A 12,533-nucleotide genomic window follows, 5' to 3' on the forward strand; every position below is an offset into this window, starting at 1 on the left:
AATAGGAAAACTTCAAGAAGACCATTTATAAAACTTGTTCGATTTCCTCCAAACCCTTCTGATTTATATGGGATTACCCTAAGGTTAAGATACATTGAAACACTATTTACAAAAATCTATGCCAGTAACAGCTGCCATGTTTAAGATGCCAAGGAATTTAATGTACTGTTTGGACAACTGGTTAGAGAAAAGCATTCTGGGATAAAGAGACTTTAATTATATTAACTCTAAAATTGTTTCCTTTACCTAGAATGTGTCCATATTTAACAAATTCATCTAACTAAATATTTTTGAAAAACTAGACTGAACCATCTTAGGTCTCTGGAGTAAATTTTTATTTAAAACATTACAGCATGAGTCTATAATGTACATAGATTTTTAAATCTGATTAAAAATACTAAATATAAAAATTAAAACATATACAAAAAAGCCCTACTGTAAACTGTTACTCCTAAAACTGATAAATTCTAATGATATGTTAGATCCTAAAGTGCTCTTATTCTTTCCAATTTCTAAAAGCTGCAAAGTCACATAATTTCTGAAACACAAATGGTTAAAATGTCAAGTGAATGAATCACTTTACCTCTAGAAAATATAGCATCCCTTTGGGGTCTTATTTACCTATACTAGCAGAGCAATGTAAGCAGCTAACCAACAAAGATAATGATACAATTCACCAAAACAAGTTAAGAGTAGCTCTTGTACTTTTATTTTTAATAAAATGATAACATTATCAGAAGCTAAAGTAGATTAAAAATATTTTTAAAAACCCAGACCTATGAAATGTTAATATTAATATTCTTTCACTTATTACAATTTTAAATGAACATGTTGTATAGTATTAGGCCATCTAGCAAAAGGGCTTATTTTTAAAGTAATTTCTACATAATGATTTCACTTCTCAAAATCAAATCCAAGCTGATACTTCCAGAGTGCTTGCTACAGACTCACCTAGTCTGACTGCCACTAAAAGAAATAAATTACAGTTAAGGCATATATAGTAAGCTAAACATTTACAATTAAAAACAAAACAAAACCCAAGGAAAAAGCTGTAATACCTCCACTATTAAACTGGGACTTGCTATGAATTTTTGGCTACACAGAGCAACAGCTAACAGAACAAAAATGAAGCCATTTGATGAAATAAGAAAAATAATGTGAAAAGACCAAAGCACGTGTATGTAGATGTTATAATAGGAAATAACATTTAACTGAGAAGACTATCTCATTTTGGTAGATCTAATAGAAAAGGCAAATAATTAATTACCTAAGTATTATAGCCCTACACACAATAAATCACTGCTCATTAACTCCAGCACATGTTCTTCCCATAGAAATGAAGCCTCTGCATTTTATTATTGAAAAATAGCAACTATTCTGAAATAAAACAGGACTGACTTTCAGCTCCATTAAAAAAAAAAATCAAATAGTTCACCTACCCTTTCCTTCAGTGGAAACCTATAAAATATATAGATTTAATTTACTCTAAAATCCAAATATACAAAACCAAACTTCTTTGAAAATTTTACCTTTACTCTTAAAAAAATGAACTGATAGAACTTCATTAGAAATTTAAAACATTTACCTGACAACTTTCAATGCATTTCTTCACATGATTTAAATCTAAAACCCCACTACAAAACGCTTTTCAAATTAAATGTATTTGTATTTAATTGCAATGATTAGGACCTAAAATTTAGAATCTGAACTATTCAATTAATGACAATCTAAATGAATATGCCCACTTAAAAAGAAAATAAACTACTGATACATATGCACGTAATAAACACTAATCTCATTTAATTACATTAATTCACCCAATTCTTAACTTTTGAGCTGAAGACAAAGATAATTTATACTAATATATAACCAGTTATTTTCTAACAATGAATGTTATTTTAATGGCAGGGGCTTTATTTTTGCTCATTTGTGTATTCCCATTGACAGAATGCTGCATGGCTCATAATCAATTCCAGGTATATACTGGTTGATTGAATAAATGAATCATTTATCCTATAATCAAAATTTATTCAATGCACTGAACTGCATTCCCTGCATACCTCCATGTTAGCTGGAATTGAGCATTTAAAGGAGTGTCTGAGTATTAGTGAAGGATAATGAATAATTAATTTTAAAAAGGAACCTAAAATTTCTTACCTGGTAGGGCTGAAAGGCACTATCTTCAGTTAAAAAATCCAGTTGTTTATCTACAAGGAATTCTACCGCAGTGATAGAACTGGGTATACTTTTTTCAACCAAGGGTTTGAAAATCTGGTGAGAGAAAAAAAAATTCTAATGGTTACTTTCTGGCTTTTACCCTAAAAACATGAAAGGTATATACAATGTATTACTGTCATTATTATAATGGTTTTAGGGTACCAATTAATAGTAGTGCTTTTATACATACAATAGAGTTTATATTTATTAAAAAGGAGTAGATTTATAAAAGAAGATGGAAAAATTCTAATATATTAAGCCCCAGTTTATAAGAGATATAATTAAATATACATGTGTATAAAAATGTCTGCTAACATTAAAGGAGAAATTGCTTCTGAAAAAGTAAATTGGGTAGAACATATTTACCCCAACTCTTTAAATTTTTTTAAGTAATAGAGCAGGTAAAATTTATATGTGTAATTTGTTTCTTAGCTCACTCATATCACGGATTTTTCAATGATCAGGATGCATCTGGTCTTTTAACTCCGCCCCATGTACTTACTACCCACCCCCGCCCCTGTCCCTACCCAAAGCACAAATAAAAATCCAGCAGCTTCAGTTAAGAGCCGCATGGGGGAGGGGAGCAGGAAAAGAACAGGGATGTAAGTAGTATTACACAAAACCCGTCTTTCAGTAAAGTCTTTCCAGATCTCCACTACTTAAAAAAGAGCGGGTAGGGGGGTTAGAATCCATGTTCATTTGATTATTTTAAAGACTCATCTTTTACATAAAGGGTTTCACCATACCTTGAGGTGGGGGAGGGAGTGAGAAAGGCTGGAGACGAAGAGGAAGGAAATAAAGGTATTATGCATGCATTTTGCTAAATGACTATCACCCTCACTTTCGAAATGGAAGTAGTCTGTATAGAAGAAACCAAGTGTCTTTTTTATATTCCTGATACTGTTCTGAAACTAAAAATTAAAAAAAAATTGTACCATCTTACAAACAGTTCCTTTACTACAAAAAGAATCTTAAGTTTAAAAAATAGAATTAACCAACTCAGTTTTTTAATTACTTGTATGAAATGAATAAATTCTTGCCACAAGGTTAACTTACGTGACCAAAGCAGACAGTAAAAATCCCCAGGAGATCCAAAAGCTGTTGTGTTTCCCCCTTCTCTTATGTCTTAAATCTAATGTCTTTCTAATTGGAATAAATACTCCAAGGAAAACCTTTTTAAGATTGTTAGTTCAGAGTGGCTTTTAAGGAGTTAATTTATATATTTATGAAATTCCTTTAAAAAGATTTGGATTCGATTCATTGAGGAGCCTAACAAACAAGTAAGCTAAAACCAAGAGAATATGCATTTAAAAGTACACCTTATTTCTATACTATCCACACTGTGAAACTGTAATATTCTCTTTCCTAAATTAAAACATGAAATAGTTCTTACATTCCCACGTAAATGTTCAGTAGTTATGATTAAAAAATCGAATCACACTAAGATCCTTTCCTGTCCTAGTGCTAACCTTTTAAGTTAATTGTGCTACACATGCATGAAAAGTCTTTTTATTTAGGTTAGAAATTCCACTTTTAAAACAGGTAGTCCCCCCATTATGTTGTTACTACTGTTGGTATTTAACATTTTCGTTTACCAAGACTAAATTCCTCAAATATCATTTCATAAAGTCCTATTCATAGTTTTTCCTAAAAAGTGACTCAACTTTTTAAGTAACTCAAGAGCCCCTATTTTATTTAGACTCTAAAAATAAAATACCTACCACTTTGTGACACTGGCATGAAATATGTAACATTTTCGTATTTTGTGTTTAGTTTTTAGTCAACTAGAAAACATTGGAACCGTTTGCAGCCCTTTTAATCTTTGAACTTTATCAAATGCTCTATTTCTTTTCAAATAGTACCATGTCAGGTTAACTCATGAAGGTTAACAAAAAGGTCCACAAAAGGTATTATCTAAATGACTAAGAGATACAATTCAATTAAAAGGCATTTGAAAAAAAAAAGTAAACTTCTACTTCTGAGTGCCTCTTTCTTACGCAAATAATACAGGTGTTTTGCATTTCCTATGAGACCTAGTCATTTTATAATATGAAAAACATTCTTGTATAGAGGATCTCTCAGAACTCTGCTTTTTAAGGTAGGTCAAGAGTTCTATGGATAAATTTGAACAAGCCAACTTATAATTTAAATCACTGAGTTATAAAAAATAAATAAACACAGTTTAGTTTCTAGGCCAAAATTAAGACAAATTTCTCATAAGGTAGAACACAGCTACCAGAAAGGTTAAAAGACCGGTTTTATAATGTTCTATTCCCGACACAAGAATACTTAAACAATCGTATGTAGCTATGGAGGTCGTACGTATGCCATCCTTCTTAAATAGAAAATAAGGCCACGACTTGCAAATTTAAATGTGCAATTATATTTAAACTACAAATATGTTCCCACCAAGGTCATTCAATATTTTTATAGTACTTGTTAAAGATATACCTCAATACAGATTAAATGAGAAATCCTGAAATTGTATGACCGGTTCCTACTTTATGAAAAAATTTCAATTTTTCAAACATCTCAAAACATTACTAGCTTGAAAATGAAACAAATGTTTAAAAGCAAATGCATCCTACAGATTTTATGAGCCTGTACTAAATATTTCAATGGTATAGGTGACTGGAATGTAAAGAAACTAGAACTCATGCATAACTAAGTAAATGAAGACTGTAAAGATATATCATTCTATGAGGAACTTCCATAGCCCAAGGGGAAGAAGCAATGAGTTACCATCTGATGAAAGTCACAGTAGAATATGACCTTAATGAAAAAAGAACCCAAACTCCTGTATTTCCAACTGATTAAAGCCTTTGAAAATCCAAATTGAAATGATTAAATTAATTATTTAATAATATTCATGGTTGAAACAATACTTTTTCAATTTTATCACTGAATTAAAGAGTTCTTTTAAGGGCCCCTGTCGGTGTTAACCATATTTTAAAAATAGTCTATGGCCAAAATAAATAACTCAGTTGAGAGCCTGCATTTTTGGTAGGGCCTACCATGCTATAGGAAGAATGCTTAGAACAACTGTATCCTGTTTGGGGCTCCATGCTACACCACATTCCATTAACATGAGGAAGAGGCAAACAGATGAGCCCTCCTCAAAAAAACATTTTTAAAATAAATCAGCTACGGCTCTCCATCATAACTCAGCTGCTCAAACAAGCCATGTTAAAGCTCACCACTTAACATTTAACTGGAAAACCATGGAGTTTATGTCTGCAGCCTGAGTTTCTAACAATCTCCGGTTAACGTTTAACAATTTATTTTCCAAGTAAAAAACATGAGCTCAGTAACTACAAAAATCTGGTATAAATCTTACTAAAGAAAAATACTGAAGCAGAAAACAATCTAAGTAACATTTTAGAAGTTAAAAAAAAAAAGCGGAACTGGAGTGACTTGAAAGAACAAAGTCCAAATTCCCACCCAAGCAGGTCTATTGAAAAACACGATACTGTTAGCAAACAAGTTGGGGGTGGGGATGAGAATACACCACACAAAAAAACCCTTAGAAAACACCCCCCACTTACTTAAAACACTGTATTCTAAAAACTCTAATCTGAAATATTTTTCTGTAAATAATTACACTCTAGTTCTTAAAATAACCTTTTTACAGTGTTATGAAATTACCCATACCATAAACCTCTTTCTTAAACAAATGAAATAGTTGAAAATTCATAAAACTAAGAACACTAAGACTAGATCTATAAAAGGCAGCGACCTTAATTCCTAAGACTGAGAAGCAAAACCAAATGTAAATTAAGACAAAAGAAAAAGGAAGCAGAAAAATACAAACCGTACTTTGTTCTTGAGAATTTTAAAGTATCTTTAAATCTCAGAAATCCACGACCCGGCTTTAAAGGTCAAGAAGTATAGCTGACATTTCCATTTTGTTCTTGAGCAGTATTTTAAATATATCCTAAATACTGTTTAAGTCTTCAAAAATCACTGGCAAATGGCTCTCAAACCAAGCATTTCTGAGATCACTTGAAGCGTCGTCATTGTATAGGAAGAAAAGCCAAGACCACAAAACGAAGCAGAGGCTGTAACCTAACAAGTCTCCGACGAGCAAATGACGATTTTCTGTCTGCTCTGGCTCAACTCTGGCAGTGATGAGGGCTACAACTCGCTCTTTGTCATCAGCAGTGTGGTGTTAAAGACCAAGAAATCCTGCAGCTGAAGCACTACTGCATCCTCCGATCTGGGTCAGGATAATTTCTCTTGAGGTCGCTTACATAACCAGTAAGATACTCCAAATAGAGAGAACAGCCATCCATCAGCTAGAGAAAGCCTTTCCCACTGTACTCTCTGCGTGGAAACAAACTGCAGTAGCTTCCAACAGTGCAGACACCCAAATGAGACCGACTACTTGGCTTAGGGCACACTGAGAGAAGGGAAGAGGCGGTGCTCTGTAAACTGTAACTAATCCCCGTCACAGGTGCTGATGGAGTCACTTCCAGCACGAGTCACATTACTGGTGATTACTCATTTGGCTGCGGCCATAGAGACTGGCTCATAATTTTAACAACAGACAAAGACAGACTAGTGGCTAGACCGAAAGCTCAAGTTTACTGTCTCCTTAGTAAAGCGAATGCAAATGTAAAGTTTTTGCTTTCCAGATTTAATTAAAAGGTGAGAAAGTGCAGAAAAACAAGTACTACATAAATATCTCTCAAGTTGGCAAAAATGAAACATAACTCCAAATCATCAAAAATACTTTCAGTGTTTCAAAGTAAAGGATTTATTTTTAGTATAATCATGTCTCCTTAAAAAATACTGATATAAACAACTTCAGGAAAAAAGTCATTTTTGAGAGCAACAGTCTAAGTGAAATCAAATGGTAAAACCAAACAATCTCAGAGGCACTTTATTAAAAAGAAAAACAAAGTGATAATAATTTTGGCAGATTTTAAAAAGTACTGAAAATTTTTCATTCATTTAAAAAACAATTTAATATAACCTGCAGTTATAAAAGCCCACAATTTGAAAGCATAAAATATGTATTTCTGATGGGTCATCTAAAATGTGCTCTTAACTTCTTTCTAAACTGGAGTTACATTGCCCAGTATGGTAGCCACTAGCCACACGTGGCTACTGAGCGCTAGCAATGTGATTAATCAAAAATAAGATGCTTGCTGTATGTGTAATACATACGTTAAATAAAAAAAAAGTCAGATACTTGAAAGTACAAAAAAACATTTATTTTTAAATATTGTACGTGAATGGTTTTATAAATTTGGCCCAATGTAGGTATCTTACTTTCAATAACTTTAAAAAATTGCATTGATTTTTTTTACGTCACGCAGGGAACCAATTCGTCAAGTCATGTTAAGAGCAAAACTTCCAGCTACCAGCCCTGTCAGTTTCATTTTACAGAAAAACATCATCATGTTAACTACTGAAAAGAAGGTATTTTCAATTTAGTATACTCATATACTGAACTTGGACTTGTAAAAATCTAGATCAACCCTTTTTTTTTGTTATACAAATGAAAGGTAGTATGGGTAATGATTATTCCAAGAATATCAGTAATATATAGCTCCAGAACTGATGGTTTGTTTCTACTTTGATTATGTATTCTAAGATACAGGATTTCAGAACAAAGAATTTTTTAAAAAATATTGAGTCAAGTAAATACTAAATCATAAACAACCAAAGAAGTCATTCATAATTAAATCACTTAAGACATGACTATAAAATATATATGGAAATAAAAGAATTTGCAATGTCCTATAAGTTAGCAAAACAACAAGAGGATAAATATGGTAGTCTTATTCTGAGCCCCAAACAACAACAAAAAATAGAATGATGGTTATTGTTATAAACCATCAAATTTTAAATATATTATACAACATTCCTACGATTTATTGTATATTAGAAGTGAGTTCAAAGTTTCTTAGGATTCATCTTACAATCGCACATAAATTCAGGCTTGATTATATATTATATAAATTTAAAAATAGCTGTCTTGTTTCCTCAAGTACTATTAGTTCCCTACAGAATCAATAGCACATAGAACTACAGTTAGCCACAATAACTGCCATAATATTTATATATTCCTAATGACATAGAATGTTATAATTTTTATAAGATCAAAATAAACATCAATAGAGAAAAAAGCTTTTTCAATTTCATACTACATCAGGGCTGGATTAAAATGAGATGCTTCTCCACTACTATAAAGAAGTAATAGTCAATTCTTAATGCAAATGAGTGCACAGAGGTGCAACTACTTGAAAATCACAAATATCATTTTAATATTTAAGTTTAATTTGACATATTCTTATGAACATGTGATTGTGAGTGTGTCCTTGTACTCTGGTAAATTTCTAACACAAACAAAAACAACGAAATAACAATATAGAGAACCTACTTGGTTAGTAAGCATTAAGTTGCTCAGCTTTTACATCAAGTCTCTTAATTATCTACTGTTCTCACAATTCCTTAGCTGTGACAGAAAACACCTTTCAAACAATAAAAAGCACCAATTTGAGGAGAGCAGAATTTCAGTCCTTTAAACTGGTTGTCTTTATTGCTTACATATACCTTCCTTAACATATTAAGGAAGAAAGTTGAAGAGTTACTGTTAATTTTTCTTTTCTTTCCTTTTTTCTTCTTTAGTTGGGGGAGGGGGAACAGAAGGTCTTTTCTGGCAGCTAAACAAGGCTAGAGGAAGAGGAAACTACTCTAGTTACTGCCCAGAAATACACATCTCTGACTTCCTTCCTTTTTAGCTGGTTTCTAGGTTACAAGCTGAATAAATCAACAGAGGTGAGAAAGTAAACAGAGGTTAAAAGGAAGGCAACATTGTATGACTATCTGAAAAAAATCTGTTTCTTTCAATAATGTGGAACCTTACAAGTATAATGAAGAGTTAAAATAAAAAAGCATTTTGGCTTCATTTACCAGGGACCATAAAAGAAATTCCTAACTTTATAGATATAGAAGCTTAAAGAAGTGGATTTTTCTAAACATAAAGACTTTACCAAAAATCAAAAACCTCTAATTTCAGTGGCCTAGCATTGTAAATATTCATTTGCTCATTCACTCAACACAGGGGAAAGGGAGAGAGAAAAGTACAGAAGTGGGAAACTGATCTGCTGTTCCTTGTACAAGTCCCAAATGGGGGGATGAACTCAAAAGATAAGCATGTGCCCTGACCAGGAATTGAACCTGCAACCTTTCATCTTTCAGGCTAAGTCACAACCAACTGACCCATACTACTCAGGGTAACTATATTTTTAGATGTAAGACTAGGAAAGAAAATGAACAATAGTAGTTAAGAGGATCTGATTTGATATTGTCTCATAGGAAGACTAACTAGATACAGGAAAATATTTTTCAATATTTTCTCTACTGTACTAGAAATCTATGAAAACATGTAATGAAAGATGTATCTCTTGAATTACGGTAACATCCACAGGAATAACTTCTTCACATTAATGAATCCAAGAAGATACTCCAGGTACTGCCAAGGTTGTGTAGCACAGTTTCTTATCTTCTATAGACTAGAAGTTTTGCAAAGGTTTCCACATGCCATAAATCTAATTTTACTGACTTATAAAACTCTCTACACCTCCCTAAAGCATGAAGCACATTCCTTCAACCACTATGTATTAGACATCTTGTATGTACCAAAGCAATATTCTTGACCCTGGGGCCACCACTGTGAAAAAGACAAGCAAATTCTTACCCTGGCACACTGCACAGACTTTTAGAAGGAAACAGACATTTACAGAAAAATCTCAGAAAATATTACAACTCTCCTAGGAACTTAATTAATAGCTGGAGATCTAGAATTCCTTTTCTTTTTCCACTATATCCTTGATAGCTGTCAAAGTCATCAAAGAAAGGAGGTGCAAAAGAATGTCCATTTTTGGACTTCCGCCAAGATGGAGGCATAGGTGGAAACACTGTACCTCCTTGCACAACCAAGTTAAAAGACAACAAAGCATTAGTAACAAAAACGCAGCCAAAACACAGAAAATTGAACTATACGGAAGTCCAACAACAACGAACCATTCAGCTAGACTGGTAAGAGGGGCAGAGCCAGCAGCGGGAGGTGGGTTGGACAGGAAAGATCGCCTGACCCAGACACACAGGCAGCTGTGGGCAGATCCCAGGTGTGGGGTAGCAACAGGTGGACCCAGTGAGGGCCCAAGACAGAAGACTGACCACAGTCACACATTCACGCGCAGATAAACCAGCGAAGGAGCCAGCAGTGAGACAGACCTCACAGGCCCCAGCTGCGGGAAGCAGCAGAGGGGACTGCCATTGTCCCTCTCTGACCCCGCCCCCACATACAGCCTCACAACCCAGTGACCTGGGTGGCCCCACCCTGGTGAACACCTGCGGCCCCCCTCCTCATACCTAACAGGCACCAACAGAAGATGGCTCAAGAAGAAATCAAAGCTCCAGGCCCGATAACTCTAAGTGACCAAGAAATAGCCAACCTATCAGATGCACAGTTCAAAACACTGGTGATCAGGATGCTCAAAAAACTGGTTGATTTTAGTCACAAATTAGATGAACAAATGAAGGCTAAACTAATTGAAATGAAGGGAAATGCACAGGGAACCAACAGTGATGGGAAGGAAACTGGGACTCAAATCAAGGAAGTGGTCGGGAAAAAAGAAAAAAATGACCAAATAGAAAAGAATGAAGAAACAAGAATTCAAAAAAAGGAGGAGAGGCTTAGGAATCTCCAGGACATCTTTAAACGCTCCAACATCTGAATTATAGGGGTACCAGAAGGGGAAGAGGAACAGTCACGAGTGGAAACCTTATTTGAACAAATAATAAAGGAGAACTTCCCCAATCTGGCAAAGGAGATAGACTCCCAGAAAATCCAAGAAGCTCAGAGAGTCCCAAAGAAGTTGGACCCAAAGAGGAACACACCAAGGCACATCATAATTACATTAGCCAAGATGAAAATGAAGGAGAGAATCCTAGAAGCAGCAAGACATAAGGGGATAGTCACCTACAAAGCAGTTCCCATCAGACTGTCAACAGATTTCTCAAAAGAGATCTTACAGGCAAGAAGGGGCTGGAAAGAAGTGTTCCAAGTCATGAAATCCAAAGACCTACAACCTACAACCAAGATTGCTCCAACCAGCTAAGCTTTCATTTAGAATGGAAGGACAGATAAAGTGCTTTTCAGATAAGATTAAATTCAAGGAGTCATCTTCACCAAGCCCATATTATATGAAATGATAAAGGGACTTATCTAAGAAAAAGAAGATAAAAAGATGAACAGTGAAAGGACAGCAAACTCACAATTATTAACAACCGCACCTAAAATAAAAGTAAACTGAGAGGACAGCTAGATCAGGAGCAGAACCATAGAAATGAAGATCACATGGAGGGTTAGCAACAGGGGAGTGGGAGGAGGAGAGGGGGGAAGAAGGTACAGAAAATAAGCAGCATAGACGGTAGGTAGAAAATAGATATGGGGGGGAGGGCAAGAACAGTAGGGGGAAATATAGAATCTAAAGAACTTGAGACACGTGGTCATAAACTAAAGTGGGGGGAAATGGTGGGAGAGGGGGTGTGCGGAATGAAGGGGGAAACAGAACAACTGTAATGGCATAATCAATAAAATATATTTTAAAAAGAATGTCCATATTTTTAATGTTGCAGATATCAGATATTTTAATGACATACCATTTAGCAAACAAAAATCATTGTTGAGAATAATAAAGCATGTAATATTCTATGCAAACAGTCTCTGTATTTTTCAGTAAGCATTATGAGTGAGTCCAGTGCCCTTTTCATTCTAGACTTTCTCAACACTAATGTGGCATGTTTCTACCTCTAGAATAGTTGCCCGAGTTTGTCATCTCTGTGATTTCATTTTCCCAATCTCTCTGATATATAGTTCTCTTTCTCCGACTATTACTAGGTTCACTTAGTTTATAACTTTCAAGGTGTGTGCTGTTGAGATAACCATTTTTTTGGTGCACAAATAAATTAATAACTAAAAACTATATTTTAGACCCAACATTTAACATTCTTCTAATCTGTATTTTATACTGTTACTAGGACGTAGTCATGTATATCCTGTCACTGCATAAAACCAAATATGAATAGAATTAAATGCTTAACCTACTTTGTAAGTTACTCACTTTTTCCAAAACCATTAGAAGTACTATTACTACTTCAGAAGTAGATACCTCAAAATTCATTAATATAGTAATCATGCTTAATGATTTATTTTCCCTTGCTCATATATAGTACCTTGAACATTTTATCATTTTCCTTTAAACCTCTTTTAATAATATGTCATTTTTCTATAAATTACT

At 34.0% G+C, this 12,533-nt stretch overlaps 1 protein-coding gene across 5 annotated transcripts in view; it reads right to left on the bottom strand.

Annotated features, from left to right (window-relative positions):
- The window catches only part of JMJD1C (jumonji domain containing 1C), a 311,987-nt gene that overhangs the window by 87,131 nt on the left and 212,323 nt on the right, over positions 1–12,533 (bottom strand). For all 5 annotated transcript variants that reach the window (XM_037158683.2, XM_037158682.2, XM_053664018.1 and 2 more), the window contains one exon: positions 2,158–2,271. In XM_037158683.2, the coding sequence (XP_037014578.2) occupies positions 2,158–2,271 (114 nt within the window). The remainder of the gene's footprint in view (positions 1–2,157; positions 2,272–12,533) is intronic.

Source organism: Artibeus jamaicensis, unplaced genomic scaffold, assembly GCF_021234435.1.
Source record: "Artibeus jamaicensis isolate MK-2021 breed Jamaican fruit bat unplaced genomic scaffold, CSHL_Jam_final contig_332, whole genome shotgun sequence".
Classification (NCBI taxonomy): Eukaryota; Metazoa; Chordata; class Mammalia; order Chiroptera; family Phyllostomidae; genus Artibeus; species Artibeus jamaicensis.